Source organism: Erinaceus europaeus, chromosome 18 (assembly GCF_950295315.1).
Source record: "Erinaceus europaeus chromosome 18, mEriEur2.1, whole genome shotgun sequence".
Classification (NCBI taxonomy): domain Eukaryota; kingdom Metazoa; phylum Chordata; class Mammalia; order Eulipotyphla; family Erinaceidae; genus Erinaceus; species Erinaceus europaeus.
Genome location: NC_080179.1, coordinates 18702929 through 18729605, shown reverse-complemented (window position 1 = coordinate 18729605; position 26677 = coordinate 18702929). Strand labels below are relative to the sequence as shown.

At 40.7% G+C, this 26677-nt stretch overlaps 1 protein-coding gene across 2 annotated transcripts in view; it reads left to right on the top strand.

The window, feature by feature from the left end:
- Nucleotides 1–15246, top strand: part of PDK1 (pyruvate dehydrogenase kinase 1) — a 40146-nt gene extending 24900 nt beyond the window's left edge. For both annotated transcript variants that reach the window (XM_060177710.1, XM_007527209.3), the window contains 3 exons: nt 6204–6314; nt 11177–11290; nt 14853–15246. In XM_060177710.1, the coding sequence (XP_060033693.1) occupies nt 6204–6314; nt 11177–11290; nt 14853–14993 (366 nt within the window). In that variant the 3' untranslated portion in view covers nt 14994–15246. The remainder of the gene's footprint in view (nt 1–6203; nt 6315–11176; nt 11291–14852) is intronic.
- The last annotated feature ends 11431 nt before the right edge of the window (nt 15247–26677 follow it).

Here is a 26677-nt window from a genome sequence, read left to right as displayed (position 1 = left end):
TCATAATAGCTTTTTCCCCCTCTTTTTTGTCTTTTTTTTTTTAAAAAGAGAAATTGAGAGAGGGAGAGACACTTGTAGTACCGACTTTAGGGCTCATGGAGTATTGTACCCTCACCCCCTTTCTGCAGGTGGAGAGTAGAAGCTTGAATCCATGCCCTTGGCATTGTAAAGTATGTGCTTAACCAGGTCATGATAGCATTTTTTACAATATCCAAAAAAAAAAAAAAAGGTGGAAATCACCCAAATGCCATCAAAGGAGTAAAGTACTGGCATATGTTATACCACTGAAAACATTATGCTCAGTGAAAGGAACCTGTCACAAAAGGCCACACGTGATTCTTTTTGTAAAAAACAGCCAGAGTGGTCAAATTTCCATATGTAAAAAGACAAGTACCCTGGTGGTTATTTAGGAGAGTAATCACTGAGGAGTTCACAGTTTGTTTTTCAGATAATGAAAATATTTTAAAATTGTGCTTATATTTATATATATCTGGGACATATTAAAAGCCATGCAGTTGTATACTTGTAAGTGGCTTAATTATTTTGATGCGAATAATATTTTAATAATGACATTAAACTTGAGGGCTGCTTAAAGGTTTGAACAGCAGTAAAAGCCCTGGCTGTCTGGATATTCCTCCTGTGACTCCTCCTCATATCCCAGGTGGTGTTTTTCCATCTACTCTTTGCGTGTTAAATGTTTGTTTTAATCTCCTCAGATGTTTCATTCCCATCATTTATTTTTCAGTCTTTGATGTCAAGATTTGGATTCCCCACTCCATTGCTTTTAGCTTGTGCAGGGTATCGGCATTCTTCACTGTTCCTCCCTCTGTTAAAAATCTTGTACAAGGCTGTTTTTTTCTGTAGTGCAACTCATATAACTACTCTTTCAGCTTTAGTGGTTGGTGTATATTGAATAAACAAGAGTTACAGACACATCTTTAAACTAAAATGCAAATGTGTTGACTCACGAACTTGACAATGCAAAGCTCTTTGTGCCACCAAGATTAATCACTGGAGCTCAGTGCCTGCACAATGAATCTACCACATTGATGACCTTTTATTTATTTATTTTTTTAAATCTTCATTTGATAGAACAGAGAGAAAACGAGGGAAGGGCAAGGCAGATAGGGAAAGAGAAAAAGACACCTGCAGCACTGCGTTGCTGTTTGTGAAGCTTACCCCCGCCAGTGGGGAGGGGGTGGGGTTTGAACCTGGGTCTTTGTGTTTGGTAATGTGTGTGTTTAGCTGGTGTGCTGCCAGGCAGATGCATCTCCTCCACCCCACCCCCCTTCTCTCTCTGTTACCAGAGCAGTACTTTGTTCTTTCTGGCTTATGTTGGTGCCAGGGATTGAACCTGGGACCTTTGGTGCCTCAGGCGTACAATCCTTTTGCATAATTATTTTGCTAGTTCTCCAGCTCCAACCACACAGAGTTCTTGTGTAAGAAATTTTGGGAGCTCTGAGTGAGTTCTAGGTTAGTAAGTATTCTGGCTTCAGAACTGTTGCCAATTTGGTTATGGTTCATTTCACATGGATTAGCTCAGAGTTCATTGAAATGGAGAGCAAGCAATTAGACTTGGCATGTTTGGACTAGGTAACAGTTGAGAAATAGTCATTTCAAAAAAAAAAAGAGAAATAGTCATTTCATGCACTGAAGAGAAAAATGTTGGAAACAAAATTTTGCTGACTTCTCTTCCTCAGTCCTGCTGTTGGTGTGAGTCCCACCACTGCCCAATTTTTTTATAGTCACTTTCCTTTTTTCTTGGTAGTGTAGATATGTATTCCCGTGACTATAGAATTTTCCTTAAGATTGTCTTGACCAGAGGTGTTTTTTTGTTTGTTTGTTTTTTTGTTTTTAAAACCAGAGCACTACTCAGTTCTGGTTTATGGTGGTGCAGGGGATTGAACCTGTGACTTTGGAGCCTCAGGCATGAGAGTCTCTTTGCAAAACCATTATGCTGTCTACCCCTGGATCAGAGGTTTTTAAGTCTGATTTACTCATCTCTCTTCCAGAGAGGCAGCCCTATTGTAAGTACATACAGACCAAATGCATCACTCCCATTAGCATCTCCTCTTTTCTTAAAGAACTCAGGTTTTCTGGTATAGTATCTGCTCCAGCTGTCTTGGAAATTCTTTTAACTGTTCAACAACATCTGCTGGTTTGTTGTGTTTGGACTACAAAGTAGAGAAAATTAAGGTTTTCAGCTGTATGTTTGGTTTTGTTTTTTCTCTCTTCATCTCTGACAAGATACTTCTGTGAGCCCTACTCCACTAGGGAAAGAGAGAGACAGGCTGGGAGTATGGATCGACCTGTCAATGCCCATGTTCAGCAGGGAAGCAATTACAGAAGCCAGATCTTTCACCTTCTGCATCCCATAATGACCCTGGGGTTAAAGAATAGGAAAGCTGGGAGTCGGGCAGTAGCGCAGCGGGCCAAGCGCACGTGGTGCGAAGCCCAAGGACCAGCTACGGTTTGAGCCAGCCCTCGGCTCCCCACATGCAGGGGAGTCGCTCCACAGGCCGGGAAGCAGGTCTGCAGGTGTCTGTCTTTCTCTCCCCCTCTGTCTTCCCCTCCTCTCTCCATCCTATCTAACAATGACGACATCAGTAACTACAACAACAACAAATACACAAGGGCAACCAAAGGGAAAATAAATAAATAAATAAATATATTTTAAAAGCAACTTCTGTGAGTCACTGCTGCACTCTCTGCTCCGTTCCACTCCTTTTCTCACCAGCCGATGACCCATGGGGCCGTGTTACCTTCTGTTTTATACCTGTGGGTTTCTATCGTTTTTCTGTTGAAGTGGTTCAGGACAAGCAGGAAATATTTGTTTATTTACTTCTGCCTTTTAAAAATCTTAAAATATCCCAAAATGATGTTTGCTTGCTTATCAGTATCTCTAAAGCATCCATGCTTCTTACCACTCATGCTACTAGCACAGGTGAAGCAGAAAATCAGAGGTTGGATAAATAAAAAAGTCGATGAATTTCTGGAAATACTCTGGGCTCTTTATTCGTTTACTGAGATCAACCTCTTTACGGGGCTTCAAATTCACAGCTAAGAATAATTTCAAGCGTTATATTGCAAGCAAGTTCTTAATGTCCTTTTATCATCTTACATTGCAATTACCTAATTGTGACTAGATCAGAGTCAAGTTTCCAAGTGACATTTCAGTGTATGTATTTATTTTAAAAATTAAAATAGTTATGTAATTTCTGTTACGAAAATTATATATGTACACACAAAATTTTAAGACTGAAAACTCAAGATATATAAACTATTTGGCCTGTTGACTTTTTAACATACTATACTATAGAAATGATCCCTGAAAGTCTTAAACCTGTTGACTTTATAAGACATACCATTCAATACTATGTTTCTACATAGATATGTTAAAAGCAGATTTGTTTTTGACAATTATGTGAATATTATAGATAGTAAAATCACTTTTTAAAATATTTATCTTCCCTTTTGTTGCCCTTTATTGTTGTTGTTATTGATGTTGTTGTTATTTGTTGGGTAGAACAGAGAGAAATGGAGAAAGAAGGGGAAGACAGAGAGGGGGAGAGAAGGATAGACACCTGCAGACCTGCTTTACCACCTGTGAAGCGACTCCCTTGCAGGTGAGGAGCCCAAGGCTTCAACCGGGATCCTCATGCTGGTCCTTGCACTTCGCGCCATGTGCACTTAACTTGCTGCGCTACTGCCCAATTTAAAAGTAAAATCACTTTTAAATTTGTGACAAAGATAAATGATTGTAGTAGGCCAGAATATACGTTGTACAATAACTAGGGAAATAAGTCCATATTACCCAGGAGGGAAAATAGAATGAAAATCATTTGTAAATAAATTACTAAATAATTTCATCTGTCTTAGTATTTGAGTTTGGAAATGATGTAAGAACAGTAGACCTGTAAATAAGAACTATAAACTCATCAGGAAATTAATTATCTTGCAATCTTTGCTGTAAAATTGCCTCTAGATGATACTCTAAAACATTGTGTAGTGGCTTCACTTTTTCTTCATGAGAATTACACGTTTTTTTCCCTTTCTGATTGATAGGACAGAGAGAAATTGAGAGAGGAGGGGCACAACAAGACAGAGAAAGATACACACCTGCAGACCTGTTTCACTGCTCATGAAGCTTCTCCCCGTAGGTGGGGAGGAGAGTCCGAACCCAGGTTCTTGTACATTGTAATGTGTGCGCTCAGCCATGTGTGCCACTGCCCAGGCCTCCCCTCATTGTTTGCTTAATAAAAGTAATTGTGAATAATATTCAAAAATTAAAAAGCCAAGAGAAGGAACTATTGGAATTCCAAAGAGAATAAAAATTACATATCATTGCAAGTCTTTGTTAATATAATTCTATTAGAAACGTCTCTTTTTCTTTCTTCTATTACCAGAGCGCCGCTGAGCTCTGGCTTTTATGGTGGTGTGAGGGATTGAACCTGAGACCTTGAAGCCTCAAGCATGAAAGTCTCTTTGCAGAACTATTATGTTATCTCCCTCACCTTTTGGAAATGTTTCTTCAAAACTTTTTGCTACTTACCAATATTTTATGTCCATCTCACATACCACTACATACACATTTCTAGGTAACACTCAGTGGCTAAATAGTGTTCTGTTAGAGAATGTATGCTTACTTTAGTAGCTCTCTATTTTGCTTATAGCTCAGTTTTGGTTATTGTACACAGTACTGTGATGGGTATTCCCATGCATACTTTATATACAGTGTTGAATCAGAGTACATGTAATTTTAGTCTGGTTGCCAAACTGTCCACTAGGAAGGAATAAACACGTTTGTTGTTGCATCCTTGATATTTCAAGCTTGTGCTTCTCTCTGTGCTCCACTTACTGTCAGTCTGACTTCAGTAAATAGAAACATAATGCTGAGTTTCTGTCCTGCTGCAGTTGGTTCTGTATTGAGGTCTACATAATAGAAGAGCCGTTTCAAGTCTGCCAGTGAGGGAAATACTTGCATTTTGACTGAGAGTTTGGGGTCTACATTTTTAAATTTTTAATTAAAATTTTTTTATTTTCCCTTTTGTTGCCTTTGTTTTTTTAATTGTTGTTATTGATTTCATTGTTGTTAGATAGGACAGAGAGAAATGGAGAGAGGAGGGGAAGACGGGGGCGGGAAGAAAGACACCTGCAGACCTCCTTTACTGCCTGTGAAGTGACTCCCCTGCAGGTGGGGAGCCAGGGGTTCGAACCAGAATCCTTACGCCGATCCTTGTGCTTCGCACCATGGGCACTTAACCTGCTGCACTATCGCCTGACTCCCACCCCCCCTTTTTTTTTTTTTGAAATATACTGCCTCACAATATCCCTAAGAAACATAGTGACAAAGAAACAGTGATCTCCTATTGGAGGTTATAAGTCAGGTTCAGTGAGATGGCATCTCTCTCCTAGGCTCTCAGCACTAAAACTGAGCATAAACTCTGGCTTGACTTCTGGGACAGTGCCACACCAGAGAGAGCAGAAGAAAAAAAAAATGTAGGAATTTGGGAGGGGCAGGTAGAAAAGATAAAAACTGGCCACGGTGGACCTCCACTCTCCTCACGTACACAGCATCCATGTTTGTCGGCCTCGGCATCTGCTTGCTTTCCATGGAGGCAGGGCTGTTGGACAAGATTGCATATGTGTAGAGGTTCAGCTTTCTGTCTCTTTAAAATGTGCGGCCAGACCATGCCCATCACCAGAGGGTCAAGGTCCCTCCCCCAGCCTCCTGGACCTTCTGCACCCTCTCAGTATCCCCTTTGGTAGCCTCATTACTGTGGTCAGAGTCTGAGGGTTGTTTTTGTTTGACTTTGCCTGTTCCTATGCTTCCCCCCCCCTTTATTGGGGGATTAATGTTTTACAGTCTCCAGTAAATACAATAGTTTGTACATGCATGACATTTCTCAGTTTTCCATATAACAATACAACCCCCACTAGGTCCTCTGTCATCCTGTTATAGGATCTGTACTCTTCCCCCACCCACCCCAGAGTCTTTCACTTGGGTGCAATGCACCAACTCCAGTCTGGGTTCTGCTTAGTGTTTTCTCTTCTGATCTTGTTTTTCAACTTCTGCCTGTGACTGAGTGTGGTCTTCATTTTGAAATGTAGTGCTTTTCAGCTAGCATTCCACACTAAACTCTGGAATTTCTGTTGGTATTCTGGAAATTGGTCATAGAACCTGATCCTTTCTCTCATCTCAGATGAGTGATCGAGGAGGTGGTGTTCCTCTGAGGAAAATCGACAGACTCTTCAACTACATGTACTCCACCGCGCCCAGGCCTCGTGTGGAGACCTCCCGAGCAGCACCCCTGGTAGGTAAACTAGTGATGATGAAGCATGTTTCTGTGAGACACCAGAAAATAAATCCCCTGGCCCAAATAAACCAGTGAAGCCAGTGTGTAGGGTCCAGCGCAGAGAAGAAGAAACGCTATCAGGGGGGCAGGCACTGTCCCCTTCATGGAAATAACCTGCGACTTATTTTCACTTGAACAGAACACAGCAGGTAGGGCTGGTGAGAGCTCACTTGGTCAGAGTGCTGCTTTGCTATGCGTATGACCCAGCTTCAAGCATAGCTCCCACCTCACTGAAGGCAGCTTCAGTGCTGAGGTCTCTTTCACTCTCTTTCTCTACCTTTCTGTCTCTAGCCAAACAAACAAACCCAAGATCCAGAGTATTGTTTCAGAGTTCCTGTTAACAAGCTCCATAGTAGTTTTCTTAGGATAAGCCACAGTTTGATAAGTCGTTTCTAGTATAAAGACTGAATGGCCCGTTTGACTAGTATTTCATCAACACTGCTTTACTTTCAGTGTTGTTGTTTTTTTTTTTCCCCCCTCATGTATTTGTTAATAGGAATATCTCATATTTAGACTCAGAAATAAAACTTAAGTACTGACCAGTTTGATCATCAACTGGAAAACAACTCAGATATAATTGCTTTGATAGGGAGTCGGGCGGTAGCGCAGTGGGTTAAGCGCAGGTGGCGCAAAGCGCAAGGACCGGCGTAAGGATCCAGGTTCCAGCCCCCGGCTCCCCACCTGCAGGGGAGTCGCTTCACAGGTGGTGAAGCAGGTCTGCAGGTGTCTATCTTTCTCTCCCCCCTCTGTTTTCCCCTCCTCTCTCCATTTCTACTGTCCTATCCAATAACAACCACATCAATAACAACAACAATAATAACTACAACAACAATAAAAAAAAGACAACAAGGGCAACAAAAAGGAAAATAAATAAATAAAATTAAAAAATTAATAATTGCTTTGATAACATTTTTATTCCTCATAGCCACCCCTTTTAAGTTTAAGATTAATTAATTAATTTTTGCCCTGCAAGCCCTACCCCCAGAACAGATGAGTGACCCCTGAGTGCTGCCCCACCATCCTGGGGCTCCCCCAGTGCCATCCAGCTCCGTGTGTTGCCAGGGCCTTCTTTACATTACGGCTGTGCTCTTGGTCTTCCAGGTGATCTATTTCCCAGCTCCTAAAGATGCTTACAGTCCAACACATAGTAAATGCCATGTAAGCACTGAGGATGCAAAGCTTATATGAATTTTTAAGCCCATGAAGGCTTGACATGATGCAGACTTTCATGCGCATCTGCAGAGGCTTACCAGGGCAAAGACTGTTACTAGCTGTGCCGTAGCCTTCTTCCCAATGTCATGAACACTTTGCAAGTGGCCTCAGTAAGCAAACACTGGGGAAACAGTGCGGGTCATCCTATTTCTACATGCCCCATTCAGAGAAAACCATCTACATTTACTCCCAGACCTCCTTTTCACCAGTCACACAGTTTTTGTTTGTTTTTGTTGTTTTTGCCTCCAGGATTATTGCTGGGGCTCGGTGCCTGCACTATGAATCCACTGCTCCTGGAGGCTGTTTTTTCCCATTTTGTTGCCCTTGTTGTTGTTTTTGTTGTTGTTGTTGTTGCCATTGATGTTGTTGTTGGATAGGACAGAGAGAAATGGAGAGAGGAGGGGAAGACAGAGGGGGGAGAGAAAGATAGACACCTGCAGACCTGCTTCACCACCTGTGAAGCGACTCCCCTACAGGTGGGGAGCCGGGGGCTTGAATCGGGATCCTTACGCCGGTCCTTGTGCTTTATGCTACGTGCGCTTAACCCACTGCGCTACCGCCCGAATCTCCACCAGTCACACAGTTTTATCCTTTTAGCTCCAGGGCCAATGAGTGTATTTGCCACTCCTCACGAGTCCATGTAGGTGTACCACCTCCAGCTCTACCCACTGGGAGGATTTATTTGCATGCCCATCTTTTAGGCTCACTTGGGAGCGAGGGGTGGTATAGTGACAGGGCTGTCTACCCTGTTTGCGTGCTGACATACTGTTAGCATTGGTGGGCCAGGACATTGCTGCTCTTCTTCCCTGGTAACTATCTAGTAGGGAGTCTTAGGAGATCAGAGACTGTGGGTCCCGAGCCATCTGCTCATGCACTTTCCTTGGGGCATTTCTAGGACTAATTAACTTATCAGTCTCAGTCCCACTGGGCAAGAAGAATTAGCTCACACGAATAATGACGAGGAATATTTATTCAAGAAAGGTGTGTGTGTGTTTTTTGCCTCCAGGGTTGTCACTGTTCCTGGCGGCCATCTTTTTTCCATTGTTGTTGCTGTTATTATTGTTGTGGTTGCTGCTGCTGTTGTTGGATAGGACGAGAGAAATTGAGAGGGGAGAAGACAGAGAGGAATAGAGAAAGATAGATAACCTGCAGACCTGCTTCACCACTTGTGAAGCTACTGGCCTGCAGGTGGGGAGGTGGGGCTCTAACTGGGATCCTTGAGAGCGGGTCCTTACACTTCACACTATGATCACTTAACCCGGCACACTATCACCCAACCCCGCAAGTAAAGGCTTTCATTCAAAGACACAAATTAATATGAGAAGCTGGGGCTAGCAGCAATAGAATTGCCATCATTCTGAATCAACAGGATAAAGAGAAGTTAGCCAGCCTGAGATGGGTAAGTAGTAAGGTAGCTGCTGACTCTCCTGGCCCAGCCTGCCCAGGGGAAGCAACCTCTGTGTGAAGGAAGCAGTGGAGAGAATAACCTGGGTTCTTACTGAGGTCCACACCTCTCAGACGCATTGGAAACTGAAGGTGTGGGAAATCATGGATGCTCTCCATTCAATAGCCAGGAGAAATGTGGAGGATGGATGATTGCTTTGGAAGAGCCAATAGAAACTTGGTTAGAGAACTCTAGTAACATATGGTGAGTCTGGAACCTGGGGTGGTCAGTTGGTTAGTGGTTAGCACTCTAATTTCCAAATCCCTATAAACTCTTAAATAAAGTTTTATATGCAGTGCCATAAGAAATCTCACTTGGTAATAAATGTTTTGCATTTATCTAAATGTTTCGCTTTGTATTAGAAATTGGTAGGATTTTTCTGGGTAAAGAAGGTCATCACCCCATGGCTGTCAAAATCGTTCACCTGGATATGCAAGTCCCAGGTTCAAGCCCAGCCCCTGAGGCACTGAAGAAGCTTCAGTGTCATAATTACTTCCACACTCTGCATCTCTGTTCCTATCTAAAAAAGAATAAGTTCAAGGAGTCGGGCAGTAGCACACAGACTGGCATAAGGATCCCGGTTGGAGCCCCTGGCTCCCCACCTGCAGGGGAATCGCTTCACAGGTGGTGAAGCAGGCCTGCAGGTGTCTATCTTTCTCTCCTCCTCTCTGTCTTCCCCTCTTCTCTCCATTTCTCTCTGTCCTGTCTAACAGCGACGACAGCAATAAAAAGTGACATGCCGTGTTTGAGTAACTGAACATGAGGAGATTTAGTTCTGCTGGACTAGAAAGTGGGAGGTAGGGCTGGTGAAATGGTTCATTTGGATAGTGCACTGCTAGCTATGTATGTGGTCCAGGTTTGAGGCTGGCCCCCCACCACACTGAAGGAAGCTCCAGTGCTTGGTGGTGTCTGTCTCTCTTCATATGAGGGAAAAAGTCTTATTGGATCTAGACAAGTCTTTTTAAAAGCCTGAATAATATTTTTTCTGTCTCTAAGGCATGGATTGATGAGGTTGAAGGATGGGGTGGGATGTGCTTTGAAGATGCCTTTTTTTTTTTTTTTTTGATAGGACAGAGAAAAACGGGAGGGAGGGGAAAGGAAGATAGACTGAGAGACAACTGCAGACCTACTTCACTGCTTGTGGTGGGGAGTCAGGCTTGAACCAGGATCCTTGCTTGTGTCTTTGCGCTTTGTACGGTGTATGTTGAACCCAGTGTGCCACCGCCCAGCCCCCTGGAGATTTCTAAACAAAGGCAGTAAACTGTCACTGAAAATTAGGAAAGAAGTCCTGTCACAGGTCTCTCCTGATGCAGAACACAGGCAGGAAATATATGTTATGAATTCATGAGACCTATCTGTTGTGTTGCACTGAGAGGTTTTTCGCTCATTTTATAAGTCATTTTTCTTATATTTCATAGGACAGAGAGAAATTAGGAGCGGGGAAGATAGGGAGGAAGACAGAGAGACACCTGCAGCACTGCTTCACCACTTGTTAAGCTTCCCCCCTGCAGGTGGGGACCAGGGCTTGAACCTGGGTCCTTGTGCATCGTCACATACACAATCAACCTGATGTTCCGGCACCTAACCCCCTACTGAGGCTTTTTTTTCCCCCTTTTTTCTTCCTACTGTTGCTTCTAAAAGAATGTGTTATATGCCATCACCTAAAGCTTTATTTATTTATTGGATAGAGACAGCCAGAAATCAAGAGGAAGAGAGACAAAGAGACATCTGCAACACTGCTTCACCACTCACAAAGCTTTCCCCCTGCAAGTGGGGACTGGGGGCTCGAACCTACCCAAAGCTTTATGTGGATACTCTGGGGCAGACCAGTGAAGATAAGCAACATGTTTTTTCCAAGCCCCCTCCCCTCCCCATCAGGTCATTTTACAGGGGAAAAAAAATCAAGAGTTTGAAATGACTTGAAGAAAGTCATGTGATGTAAGCTAAACTTATATTCGATCCATTCTTTAGCACAATCATTAATAATACTTAGATATTCACTAATCTCTTAGATGCAGACTCAGGTTTGAACTCTTGATAGTTCTTATAAGTACCGCGCGCTAACCGATTACTCCACTACTCGAACAGCTGATAGTTCTTATTTTAACTAGGAAAGTATTTCACTGTGTGGCTTTCTAAGTCAAATTCATGTTTCTCACCACAGGCTGGGTTTGGCTATGGATTGCCGATATCCCGTCTTTATGCACAGTACTTCCAAGGAGACCTAAAGCTGTATTCCCTAGAAGGCTATGGGACAGATGCTATTATCTACATTAAGGTAAAAACTATAGACTTCTTGACTTAGTGATACTTATTTGAACATAAGAAAAAATGCCAGTATTTAACTAATAAAATGTTCTTCTGCCTCTATACTATTAAGCTATCAGAACACACACGCGCACACACGCACACACACACACATGCTTTCTGTAGGATCTCATCTGTTTTGACACACTATCTCTTTGATGGTGGGGGAGTATTCTTAATTGAAATGGTCAAGACTATGGGTATTAAAAGAAAAAAATGGGCAAAAGTCGGGAATCACAAGTTTTATATCTTACAAATTTAATTTTGACACGAAGTACATGAGTATTTGCTCACTAATTTTTTGAAAACAGTCAACACTTCATGGATCAGCAGATTGAATTTTTAATTACCTTCTTTCTAGACATTCTCTGTACTTACAGTGTACCATGCTGGTTTCATTGAACAAAGAAACCACCAAGTGTATAATCCTTTTGGATTTTAATGCATTCTTTTAAAGATGTCTGTCAACTGATTTGACAGAATTATTTTTTTTCTTTATTGGGGGATTAATGTTTTACAGTCAACAGTAAATACAGTTATTTGTACATGCATAACAGTTCCCAATTTTCCACATAACAGTACAACCCCCACTAGGTCCTCCTCTGCCATCATGTTCCAGGACCTGAGCCCTCCCTCCCCCCTACCCACCCAGAGTCTTACTTTGGTGCAAGACTCTATGATTTGACAGAATTTTTTTTGTGACCTTCCTTCATGAGTCTTCCAAAGTATTCATCTTTTTGTAAGTGTATTAAACAGACGTGGGAAGAAATACCCATGACTCTTGATTTGCATTCCTCTTACTTATTGGGAGCATAAGCATCTAGTTCACTAGTCTGGGATGTCCCATGCACTTATGGAAAGATTTTATAACAGTGGAAAGCCAAGGACTCCCAGCAATCCTCTGAATTAAACTCAAGTTGGTTTGTGACATTACTTTCTTGTGCTGGCCACTAGATGGCACCAGTTCTATAGAAAATGCTCGTGACTTTGAGAAAAAAAAACTACTGTCTCTGAAAAGGTTACATTCTTAAATTTCTTAATAATTACTTTTATTCTTTAACCTAAATTACCAAGAACTTAAAAGGGCAATGTTTATTGATTATCAAAAGTGTGACTCTTTTGACCCAGCCTCTTCTTTAGCACCTCTAGATGAAGAGGCTCTAGCAGTTCTGACATACTTAAGAGGATATAGAAGTGAAGTATTTTTAGTTCCATTTTGGAAAAGTAGAAGGCAGTAAGTTTTTTTTTTTTAAATTTTTATTTATAAAATGGAAATACTGACAAGATTATAGGATAAGAGGGGTACATTTCCACACAGTGCCCACCCCCAGAGCTCCATATTCAGTCCTCTCCCTTGATAGCTTCCCTATTCTTTTTTTTCTTTTGATCTTTATTTATTATTTTTTTGGATAGAGACAGCCAGAAATTGAGAGGAAGAGGGAGACAGAGAGACACCTGCAGCCCTGCTTCACCACTTGTGAAGCTTTTCCCCTGCAGGTGGGGACCAGGGGCTTGAACCAGGGTCTTTGTGCACTGTAACATGTGTGCTCAACCAGGTGCGCCACCACCTGGCCCCTCCCTATTTTTTTTTTTTACTATTTATTTATTCCCTTTTTGTTGCCCTTATTGGTTTTTTATTGTTGTTGTTATTGATGTTGTCATTGTTGTTGGATAGGACAGAGAGAAATGGAGAGAGGAGGGGAAGACGGGAGGGGCGGAGAAAGATAGACACCTGCAGACCTGCTTTACCACCTTTGAAGTGACTCCCCTGCAGGTGGGGAGCTGGGGTTCGAACTGGGATCCTTATGCTGGTCCTTGTGCTTTGTGCCACCCATGCTTAACCTGCTGCGCTACCGCCCAACTTCCACCATCCCTATTCTTCATCCCTCTGGGAATATGGACCTAGGATCATTGTGGGGTACAGAAGGTGGAAGGTCTGGTTTATGTAATTGCTTCTCCGTTGAACATGGGCATTGGCAGGTCAATCCAAACTTCCAGCCTGTCTCTCTTTTCTTAGTGGGGCAGGGGTCGGGGAAGGTCGGGCTCCAAGACACATGGTGGGGTCGTCTGCCCAGGGAAGTCTGGTTGGCATCATGGTATCATCTGGAACCTGGTGGCTGAAAAAGAGTTAAGGTATAAAGCAGAACAAATTGTTGATTTAATTATGAACCTAAAGGCAAGAATATTGCAGATAAAGATTTTGGGGGTCTCCATTTTTAGAAAAAGCTAGTAGGTCTATTTTAGGTATATTCCAGAGGGCCTATGACTTTACTAGTTTTATCCTGAGCCTGACATCTAATATACAGGTGGGCCCAGGTTACTGTCTGGGGAGATGGTGTCATAGTTGGGAAAAGGACTAGAAAGCTGGATCAGGGCAGAGAGTAGCTCCCAAATAAGGGGAAAGTGTATACATATTGTTGACTGTAAACCCCATCAGTTTGATCTGGGGCCCATATTCCACACAGGAGCCTGTGTAACCTCTGCCTCCCTATGGGTCTGAGCTCACATTCTGTGGTCATGTCTAGAACCATTCCAGGCTGCACTAATTTCAGGACCCATCATCCTCGGGTGATTGGTAGAATACGTTACCTCCCTTCGGAGAATGGAACATTCCCTGTCATGATTGATCCACATTGAGGGCAAGGTCCTATAGGGACCCACATCCATTATGTTGTTCCTTATGGAGATGACCAGTGACAGTGGTGAGAGGGATCTGTTAGAGGTCTAGGCCCACCATGGAAGACAGTAAGTCTTAAAGAATTATTAAAATCTTCACCAAAGATCTTCCTAACCTTAATTCAGAACTATTCTAACTCAAAGAAGATACCAAGAAGCAGAACTTATCAGAATTTTTTTTTGACCGTTACTTATCAGAATTTATGAAATGGAAGTAGAAATAGTAAGTCAATGGTGATAGTATCAGAAACATGAAATTATGCATGACACAGAATCTGCATATGCTATGACTAAAACTGGTGGTTCTCGTAGCAGGAGCAACAAGCACAGAAACAACCCAGAGCCAAGAACTGTTCTGACAAAAAGTCCAGGCGCCTTGCCATGGCTTGATATTTATTGATAATTATGCATTATGATTTTTTAAAGCTATAGTAGTTACTGAAAAAACATTTTGTCTAATAATTAAATTGCATAAATACTCAGACTTTTGTATATGTTAAGGTACATATGCATGTCTGTTTTATGCTTTTATACATAACTGATGTTTTTAGTGGACCAACTTCTACTCTGGGCCATGTTTGTGTGCAGTTTCAAACCAGTGACTTCCAGTCTGACCGTAGAATTACTGCAAGCAACAAAGCTAACATGTATACCAGGTTGTACCAGAAAGAGATGGTAAACAACACATTTCAGATATGTACACTGTTTTTAAATGCATGTTGATGGTAGTATGATTAATAAAAGGAAAATCTGAAAAGTCTTGTTCAATTTGTAGTAACCTCTTCCCTGTTGGAGGTTTCTCACATACTGAACTCAAAAAAAAAAAATGCTAGACTTGGCTTTGCTTTCTTTTGTAGGCTTTGTCAACAGAATCCATAGAAAGACTCCCTGTGTACAACAAAGCAGCCTGGAAGCACTACAACACCAACCATGAGGCTGATGACTGGTGTGTGCCCAGCAGGGAGCCAAAAGACATGACAACCTTCCGCACTGCCTAGGTAGACTGAAGACACCTGGGAGGTCCAGATGGGACTGTTGTATTAAATTCGACGGGGACGATGTTTCAGAACTACCAAATACTTTCTTTCTTTTTGTGTGTGTCTTTCTTGCAGCTGTTTGGGTAGAATAAATGGAAAGTGAGGAAATAGAGTCCTTGCTCATAAATTCCATTTATGTTGTCTAGACCTGAGAGATGAAATTGTACCTGTAGACACTTGTATTTTCACAACTAATTGAACATTTTTAAACCTGTAGGTTTAGTCTCGTTTCCTCTTTATGGTAAATTTCAGAACCACGAACGTCTTTGGGATTCTACAAAAAGCTGTTTGATTTTTTGTTTTTTTAAAGAATACTGTTACACCTGCTAGAAACATCTTCCACGTTCTTAACAATACTCCTTAGACTGCTTTTTGACTGCTTCATTTCCTTCCTTTTCTTTTGCTGATTTTCTTCCCCTCCCCACCTTCCCTTCTCTCTATTTCCTTCTTTCCTTCTTTCCTTCCATTTTTCCTTCCTTCCTGACGGAGTTCTTTCATACTTTATTTAGGAAGTGGTCTTCAGGCTTCCCTAGCGACTTCTTGTAGGTGAAGCAGAAAAGAGTCGTCTGATTCAAGTATAGAACCACCCACCTGACGACCCAGTTTTCTTGCAAAGAATCATGATGACTAGTATTCCCTATCGACTGAGGCTCAGAATTGGGCATTCTCCAGTGGATGTGCTTTGAGATAGATACAAGGGGCAATTCTAACGTTAAAACCAAATTTCACAGCTGTTAAAATTCCAGAGAGGAAATCGAAAAAGCGTCTAGTCTCCAAAACTGAACTATTTCTTGTTGCAGTTACCTAGAGGAACATTTGAGAGATTGTTTTTCCAGAGCCCGGGAGTCTCAACTTGCCCCCGCCCATCCCCCTGGCACTCCCCACCCCTCACCCCTGCAGTGCCAGTATCTTAGATATTTGTAATTCTACCACTCGTGGGTGACTTTTTCCTTTTTTTTCCATCCTTTTTATTTCAGATAGGGGCAAAGAGAGGGAGACACCACAGCATAGCTTCACCATCCGTGAATCTTTTCTAGTGTCATCTGTGGTATTCTTGGTGCTACCATGTGGTGCTGGGGCTTGAACCCAGAGCTTTGTACAAGGTAAGGTCTGTGCCCTACTGAGTGAGCTATTACCTGGCCTCAGGGAACTCAGAAAATTTCCTAGGTGAGTTGACGCCTCACTTTACTAAGGAACAACTCCTTTTATTTGAGTGATAACAACCACATTTGCTAAAGTAGCAAAGAGATCTTTATGTTTTGGGTTTCTCCTGTTGAGTGGAAGGGCATTTAAACTTTAGAAGAGAGGGCACTGAATCTCATGATGCAGCTACACGTACAATTAGAAGAGAGGTAGAATGACTGTGAGGAGGTAGTCAGGTAACCAAAACATGTAAACCAGAAACACCCAAGTCTCGTTAAAGAAAATGCATTTTATTACAAATACCTAAACTTTATTATGAAGGAGAAGTCAAGCTGGGCTTATCACAGCAATCCTTTGCATCCACAGGGTAGTTTTTAGTTTGCAGATATTTGCTATTTTATGATAAATGTGCTTTAAAGCAGAGAAGTAGAGAACTGGTAGTATTTTCCTAGCTTCAAGACTCACTGCCCAGATGGAGCCCAAGCCCACGCTTTATCTACCAATCACTCTTTCAGCCACTGTGTCCAGGAGACCACGAAGGTAGGAGACTGTGCTCTCGGTTATACTTCATCTCCTAAGGTGTCAGGAAAGTGCACTGAACATGAAGTTCAAAGTACGGCTGAAAATGTCTAATGAACAGCTTCAATACTTAGAAGGGGGATCTGTTGATCCAGAAAACACGTTAAGTCGAAACACCTCCTTACTGGAAGGATGTTGTACACTTAACAATACTATATAAATCTGTAAATTGGGAGGGGTGTTCAAGGGCAGGCAGTCAGTCCTTATGTGAGAGGTGATGACACAGACTCAGGGAGTTGTGTTTGCTCCAGAATTCATAGCTAACCTGACCAATACTGGACAAAGAGATCTGTCACCTAACCTGTCACTCCAGCATGGATTTTTTTGAGAAACAGTAGGTGTTCTCATGTTACATTCTTTAGCTATGAATTACAGTTTTTGTAATTTAAATCAAAATTTGAATCAAAATACTCTCTTTCCTAAATGAAACATTTTAATAAATGACATAAGCTTAATATTTTTTACTTATGGAACACTCCCTCTGCTGCACCCCAAATGAAAGATTTCCCCTTTTTATTTATGAACCAAGAAATGATGTTTTCAGAGAAAAAGGGAAATTTCCCTTTTACTCCTTTTAAAGATTCCTTACCTTGCTATTGTGGTAATGGAGAGAAAGTTATATACAAAAATATTGGGGGGGTGGACTTGTTCCTACTTAATTTTAAATCGTTGTGCTACTTGAAGTTTTTATATTCCTACACTGTTTTGCCTACTAGCATTTATACGATGTGGCATAAATATAAAAATCACTAAAAGGTAAGTGAATAAGTAGATTTTTTTCTAAATATTTATTTAATTTATTCCCTTTGGTTGCCATTGTTGTTTTATTGTTGTAGTTATTATTGTTGTCGTTGTTGTTGTTGGATAGGACAGAGAAATGGAGAGAGGAGGGGGAAGACAGGGGGAGAGAAAGATAGACACCTGAAGACCTGCTTCACGGCTTGTGAAGCGACTCCCCTGCAGGTGGGGAGCCAGGGCTCGAACCGGGATCCTTATGCTGGTCCTTGTGCTTTGCACCACCTGCGCTTAACCTGCTGCACTACAGCCTGACTCCCGATTTTTTTTTTTTTTTTAATAATCGCACCTTTAATAAATGTGCCATCATTTGCAAAAACTTTCCCAGCCAATGTTTATAACAATGGTGGGGTTTAAATAATATCATATTTAATTCTGATAACTTTGTCACACTGAATTTTTTTTTTTACAAGAAGATCTTGAAGTGGTAGTCTACCATTTCATTATATAACTTTTTTGTGTATATGGCAATAAGCTGAAAACTGGCATCAGGTCTTACTTTATAATAGAGTCAATTTAGGTTTTTGTAAATATGATTTTTGTCTTTTAAATAAAAGACATTAAGAATAATTTTTAAAACTTCAGTAAGAATCAACATTCTATAAAGACTCAAAAAGTTTTAGCTGAGAGTCGGGCGGTAGCACAGCAGGGTAAGTGCACTTGGCGCCAAGTGCAAGGTCCTGCGCAAGGATCCTGGTTCAAAGCCCCCAGCTCCCTACCTGCAGGGGAGTTGCTTCACAGGCGGTAAAGCAGGTCTGCAGGTGTCTTTCTCTCCCCCTGTCTTCCCCCTCCTCTCTCCATTTCTCTCTGTCCTATCCAACAACAACAACAACAATAACTACAATAAAAAACAAGGGCAACAAAAGGGAAAATAAATAAATAAATAAATAAATAAATATGAAAAAATAAAAAAAAAAGTTTTAGCTACGTGACCTGCACTGAATCTCACTGTCTTCAACAGAGAGTGTTTAGGACTAGCTTTCCATTGTGTTTGCTCTCATGGAGACTGTAGAAGGCAGAGTCTGGATGGTTTGTGTTACCCTAGATTTTCATTGAAACACCTAACAGGGACTGACTTATTACATAAATAAAGATTTTTTAATGTGGTTTAAATTAAATTACATAAATAAATTAAATTACATAAATTACATAAATAAAGATTTTTTAATGTGGTTTTGAAAGACTGTATCTAATGTGCTTGTTAAGTAACTTTCCACTATATAAGTAACTGTAGACAGCCTTCTGTACCAGCTGAAAAATCTAAAGTGCTCTAGTAAAAAAATAGGTTGGCATTTTATTCCTGGTTGATAGGATATTACCATCATGTCCCTCCCCTTTTTTATTAGTCATGGGAATGGGAGGAGATAGATAGAACCAGAGCACATGTAATACTGAAGTTTGAGCTCTGGACTGAGTGCTTCAGAGTCCAACTTTTATCCCACAGCCTCCTTGGTTCCAATGCCCCCTTTTTTTTTTGTTAAGGTCAACAGGTTCCACAACAAATCCACAGGCAAAGAACTAGGAAACTAAGCTATTAAATATATTGTGGTTCTTCTGTCATCCAGTTACTGACTAATCAAAGGGAACAAAAAATCATTTAAGCATTGTCAGTGTAAGTCTTCAATTGTTGACATAAATGTAAAGCTGTTTTTCAAGTTATTTTGTTGTGTGGTTTACAGCTCAGTTGTTGGCACATGAGTGCAATTTCTCATCTCCCCATAGTGGATATCTGCAAAACACTGCCCCCCCCCCCCCAACATAGGACCTTTTTTTACCATCTTGCTCCAGGACTCCATGTATGAGCCAGTGTTGAATGAGGGTTTTTTTGTTTGTTTGTTTTGTTTTGTGGCAGGAACTTTTCATCATAGATGAGCACTCTGACCCCCAAAACTCATTTTCATATAGTCAAGCCAAATATACATGAAGAAATACTATAATTGTTGCAGTCTGAATGTTTTTTTTTTTTTCCCTCCAGGGTTATTGCTGGGCTCCGTGCCTGCACCATGAATCCACCGCTCCTGGAGGCCATTTTTCCCCTTTTTTGTTGCCCTAGTTGTTGCAGCCGCATTGCGACTATTATTGCCATTGTTGGCAATGTTGTTTTTTGTTGTTGGATAGGACAGAGAGAAATGGAGAGAGGAGGGGAAGACAGAGAGGGGGAGAGAAAGATAGACACCTGCAGACCTGCTTCACCGCCTGTGGAGCGACTCCCCTGCAGGTGGGGAGCCGGGGGCTCGAACCGGGATCCTTACACCGGTCCCTGCGCTTTGCGCCACGTGCGCTTAACCCACTGCGCCACCGCCCGACCCCCTGAATGGTTTTATATGTGTCACAACACATATTTTCTTAGTTCTGACACTTTAAAAGTGCATTTTCACTCTCCTGTTTGTAAATAATTAGAAATATGTCACACTGCCCAATTTTTGTATTCTTCACATTTGTTTAGCAAATGCTAGACAGAGACTTTTATCAACAAAAAAGAACGTTGCCAATGCTTGCTGCAAAACTTCAGGTTCTTTTTTTTCTTTTTTTTTTAACCTTGGAAAAATGTACTTGCATTTGGGGAATAGTGGCAGCTATCTCTGAAACTTTCATTTTAATCTTGTCTTGATTCAGGTGTTTGTTTGTTTGTGTTTTTTTTTTGAAGTCTAGAAGATGTCACATGGATGTCACATGGGAGCATATTATTGGAAATTTTAGTTTTGAATTGAAATACTAGGATTTATTTCCAAATAATTAAAACTGCTAAAATTCTATGCAAAAAGAGCTTCAGGTCCAAGGCAACAAAGGTTCCAGGCTTGATCCCCAGCCCAGCACCATCATAAGCCAGAAGTGAGCAGTGCTCTGATACAAATAAATGAATAAAAGCTAAAATCTTTTAGGAAATAACTTATGAGGCCAGAGTAATTTTTAGTTGAACTCTATCAAAAGCCACATCACTCATTTGGAAAATATCTAATTTACCTCAAAAATGGAAGGCCATCAGATTGCATACATGAATTGAATGTTCTTTACTGATAATGTTACTTCATTATATTACAGTACAGAAAGTTACCTGGACTAATATTAACTTTATTTTCATCTATTTACTCGCAATTTTCCAAAATACACCCAGCATGTAGTAAGCACTGAAATGGAGTTTCCATAATTGCATAATAAATTTAACAATATTGTGTCCTTTCTCAAAATGTGACCTCAAAAATGAATCAAAACGGGCTGCGAGGTAGCGCCCCTGTTTAAGTGCAGAGTGCGAAATGGTGACCAGCACAAGGATCCCTGTTCAGTCCCTTCCCCACCTGCAGAGATGTCACTTCACAAGTGGTGAAGTAGGTCTGCAGGTGTCTGTCTCCTCCCCTCTCTCAATTTCTCTGTCCTAGCCAACAAAAATAATAGCAACAGCAACAACAATGGAAAAAGATGGCCACCGGGAACAGTGGAGTCGTAATGCAGGCACGAAACTCCAGCAATAACCCTGGAAGCAAAAAAAAAAAAAAACAATGCAGAATTATGGGTTGTGACAAACACATTAAAAACTACCAAATAATGAACACAGGGGAGTCGGGTGTAGTGCAGCGGGTTAAACGCACGTGGCGCAAAGCGCAAGGACCGGCCTAACGACCCGGGTTCGAGCTCCCGGCTCCCTACCTGTAGGGGAGTTGCTTCACAAGCAGTGATGCAGGTCTTTCTCTCCCCCTCTCTGTCTTCCCCTCCTCTCTTCATTTCTCTATATCATATCTAACAACAGTGACATCAATAACAACAATAAAAAACAAGGGCAACAAAAGGGAAAATAAATATAAAAAATATTTTTAAAATAGTGAACATAGGGAAGCACATATATAATTTTAAGTTAGTGTTTCTGTATTCTTTGAAAAAACACAGTTATAGTGCTATATCATATGACATTTTCACTATTTTTTTCACAAGACACTGCACATGAACATTCCCATTAACAGTGTATGTATAAAAGTTTATATTTCTGTACCTTCATGTCAATATTGTTTCTGTTCTTTTATCTGAAGGCCATTCCCACCCCCATATGAGGTGAAAGCTCTTTGCTGTTATTGCATTTCTCTAATAATAAAATGATTTTGAGCATTTATTCATAAAAAAAAAAAAACTACCAAAAATTAGGATGACCAAACTTGCTAAAGCTGTGGGTTGGTTAAGTATAAAGAAGTTTTTTTTTTTCTCTATTTCCTTTTGTTGCCCTTGTTTTATCGTTGTAGTTATTATTATTGATGTTGTTGTTGTTGGAGAGGGAGAGAGAAAGACAGGCACCTGCGGACCTGCTTCACCACTTGTGAAGTGACTCCCCTGCAGATGGGGTGCCAGTGGCTCAAACCAGGCTCTTTATGCCTGTCCTTAGTGCCACGTGTGCTTAACCTGCTGCGCTACCGCCCGACTCCCATGTATAAAGAAGTTTTTTTTTTTTTTAAATCACAGGGTAGGTAAATGCACAGTTGGTAGCAAACAGTGTTGATCAAAGTAATACTTCCAGAAAAACCTCTAGCAAGGACTAATCAGGAAGAAATAAAAAGATCCAAATGAAAAATATATAAACAACAATTACAAATAAAAATTGTAAATAAGAATATCATTAACTTCAGGACAAAAGTTAGGAAGTATGGAAGAAATATATTTATTCCTTAATGATAATCCTGGTGGCAAAAAGCTTCACCTTCCTTGGTTTCAAAAATGATACCACAAAATTACAGTAATCAGAACATTGTGGTAGGAGCCACTGAGATAGCTCCCCAGAGAAATTACATTGCTTTACCTTGTGTTTAACTCACCTTTGAGCTCCCAGTACACCACAGTGTTCAAGGAAACTCTGATGCTATGATGTCTCCCCCCCATCTGTAAAAGTTGGCCTGTAGCAGTGACGCACTAGAGATGACAACAAAAACAGCAAAACATTATAGTAAATGTGGATCAATGGCATAGAAGTGAGAGTTAAATAATAAATCCTTCAATATATGAAGAGTTAATTAACAGAGAAACCAAGAGCATTAAGTGGAGCTAGAAAAGTCTTTTCAGTAAGTGATGCTGGGAAAACTGTAGAGTCACATGCAAATGAATGAAACTGAACACTGATATTACACACACAAGTTAATTCAAACTGTATTAAAAACTTGGTTATTTCAGAGCATGAAATACATAGAAGACATTACAAATACATTGCACAATATCGACTTCACTGATATCTTGGGGACTCAACTGCATAGACAAGGGAAGCAAAAGTAAAAGTGATTATATTAAATTTAAAAACTTCTGCACGATCAAAGAAACTTAAGGCAAAAGACATCCTACTGTATTGGAAGAGATATGCAATATACATCTAACAAAGGAATAATAGTCAAGATATGTAAAGAAATCAGAATAACCTATTAAAATGAGGATAAGTGCTGAACAGACACATGGAAAATGCCCATTAAACATGAGACTACCTGGTTCCATTTCAAATGGTGCACTCTAACTAAGTTACAGGCCCTAGGTATAGGCCAGGGCCTAGAAGACTGGGTACATGTACACGTGTATCCATAAGTTAGGGGCAACCATATGCCTCAAAGTTAAAGTGCTCAATAGTCTGCTGTGATTAGACTTAATAAGCTCAGCAAACAAAGACAAATATTTACTACTTAGACCTAGACACTCCCCTTCCCTGCCCTCCACTTCCCTTAATTACTTAATCTACTCAATTAACTACACAAGAAGTGAGATCTGACAGCAGCAGCATTCATGTCATCCCCTTGATAAGTTTTACAAGTAAAATTGTATACAATTGGTGAGATATACTGGTAAAAGTATATATATCAACTAAAGTTATTGTCCCTTAGGACAACCTCTATTAGAATCATCAAACAAGTAAGATGCAGTAAAACTTAAGGTTAACTTAGATCCCACTTAAACCCTAGGTCTATTCCATCCCTAACTTGAGCCAGATGAGCCCAACACCAGTTTGGATACAACAAATGACACTGTCTTTACAGCTGAGGGAGAGTCTAACCTTGTCAGGTAAAGAAAGGACCACAGGGAGTTGGGCAGTATCGCAAGAGCAAGGATCCTGGTTTGAGCCCCGGCTCCCCACCTACAGGGAAGTCGCTTCACAAGCAGGTCTGCAGGTGTCTATCTTTCTCTAGCCTTCTCTGTCTTCCCCATCTCTCTCCATTTCTCTCTGTCCTATCCAACAATGACGACATCAATAATAACGATAACTACAACAACAATAAAAAACAAGGGCAACAAAAGGGAAAATAAAATTTTTTTTGACAATTTAAATTTTATTATTTATTTTATTTTTTTTTATTTAAGAAAGGATTAATTAACAAAACCATAGGGTAGGAGGGGTACAATTCCACACAATTCCCACCACCCAATCTCCATATCCCACCCCCTCCCCCGATAGCTTTCCCATTCTCTATCCCACTGGGAGCATGGACCCAGGGTCATTGAGGGTTGCAGAAGGTAGAAGGTCTGGCTTCTGTAATTGCTTCCTCGCTGAACATGGGCGTTGACTGGTTGGTCCATGCTCCCAGTCTGCCTCTCTCTTTCCCTAGTAGGGTGGGTCTCTGGGGAAGCTGAGCTCCAGGACACATTGGTGGGGTCTTCAATCCAGGGAAGCCTGGCTAGTATCCTGATGGCATCTGGAACCTGGTGACTGAAAAGAGAGTTAACATACAAAGCCAAACAAATTGTTGAGCAATCATGGACCCAAAGCTTGGAATAGTGGAGAGGAAGTGTTAGGGAGGTACTCACTGCAAACTCTAGTGTATTTCTGCTTTCTTACTTTGGTGCCATACTCCAAACTCAGTCAATTTCTGCTTTGCGTTTCTACTCCTTTTTTTTTTTTTTACATGCATAACATTCCCCAGATTCCCATTTAACAATACAACCCCCACTATTTCATTCATCATTTTTCATGGACCTGTATCCTCCCCACCTACCTACCCACCCCAGAGTCTTTTACTTTGGTGTAATACTCCAATTCCATTTCAGGTTCGACTTGTGTTTTCTTTTCTAATCTTGTTTTTCAACTTCGGCCTGAGAAAGATCTGTGTACACATATGTTCTTGGCAGCACAATTTGTAATAGCCAAAACCTGGAAGCAACCCAGGTGTCCAACAACAGATGAGTGGCTGAGAAAGTTGTGGTATATATACACAATAGAATACTACTCAGCTGTAAAAAATGGTGACTTCACCGTTTTTAGCCGATCTTGGATGGACCTTGAAAAAATCATGTTGAGTGAAATAAGTCAGAAACAGAAGGATGAATAAATTTTTTTAAAAAAAAGGACTACAGAAGCTGGGTAAGGTAAGGTCAAGAGACTTGCTCACTTTAACAATGGCCTTTTTGGTCAGTACCAGGCCATCCCGTCATTTGTGGCTCTAGTCTGGTTTTCTACCACTATGTCGCTTCCCTTGCCCAACTTTTTATTTATTTATTTTTTTAACTCTGTTTGCCTCTTTCTCTCTGGCTTTCCTCACTTTGAGTCATTTAAGGTGAAAATTTAAATACTATGATACTTCAGAGTTTCTAGTTTATAGCTACCAATAAGATTGTAGTCTTTAGGGGCTGGGTGGTGGTACACCTGGTAGAGTGCACACATTATAGTCCACAAGGACCTGGGTTCAAGCCACTGGTCCACACCTGCAGAGGGTGTTTCACAAGTGGTGAAACAGTGCTCTAGGTATCTCTTTCTCCCTCTCTCTATTTTCCTTTCCTTTTCAATTTCTATATATACAACACACAAGATATAGTCATTGTCTACAGTGACAGTTTCATTGACGCACAGAAGAAAATCTTAATTTCATAATATTATCTAAGAGGCCTTGTTGAATCACCTCAGGATACAAATAATATCAGAGATGATTTCATTTAGTGTCATATCTTTGCCTAAGATGTTACTGGTGTGGTATTTTGGCACAATAAAAGCACATTGTTTTTTAACATATCTGCACTGATTTTTTTTTTCCTCATCCATTGATGACCCTTGCCTTAGGATTTATTATACTGGGATTGCTTATGAGTTTTCTGAAGTCGGATATTATTATTATCATTATTATTAATTGGTCATCATTGGGGTTTTACTGCACTAGGTCAACTTTTTTCAGATAAAAAGGGTAGGGAAGACATTATTATTGCATAATAATGGTTATGCAAAGAGACTCTCATGCCTAAGGCTCCAAAGTCCCAGGTTTAATCCCCCGCACCACCATAAACCAGAGCTGAACAGTGTTAGGGTTAAAAAATAATAATAAAATGACAGAGACAATGCTGGGAGTACGCAAAAGACTCTCATGCCTTGGGACCTATGGTTTCAAGGGCCCAGTTTCAGTTCCCTGCACCCCCATACCCAGAACTAAGCAGTGCTCTGGTCTTTCTATATATTTTTTCTCTTACTAAAATGAAATAAATAAATGCCTCCCAAAAAAATAAAAAGAGGGGAGGGGCCCAAAGTTATCCTGTAACACTGAAACTTTCTTCAAAGTATTAAAGGCCAAAACTTGAACTTGGGTTGTGACCATGACAAAATAAGTGTATCAATCTTTTTTTTTATGTTCTTTTTTTTTTTTATGTTCTATACATTTTTATTTACTATTATTTATTTTTTACCAAAGCACTGCTCAGTTCTGGCTTGTGGTATTGGGAATTGAACCCAGGACTTCTGGAGACTTGGGCATGAAAGGCTTTTTGCTGTTGAACTATCTTTTGGGTATTAACATTTTAAAAGAAGGAGAAGTAGCTGGGGAAATAGAAAAAATACATGCATATGCATTCTTATGATCACTGCAGTTTATTTACAATAACCCAGCTATGAAAAACTTGAATAGTTTACGTTCAATAATCTGTAAATAAATCTAATAAAATCAGAGGTTTAGAAAGGTAAAAAGAAAACGAATTCTTCAGTGTTACATTTAGCAATATTTTAGATTCATGATTAAGAAGTCTATAAGTCAGCAGCAACAAATGCTGGAGAGGCTGTGGGGACAGAGGAACCCTTTTACATTGCTGGTGGGAATGTAAATTGGTACAGCCTCTGTGGAGAGCAGTCTGGAAAACTCTCAGAAGGCTAGACATGGACCTTCCATATGATCCAGTAATTCCTCTCCTGGGGTTATACC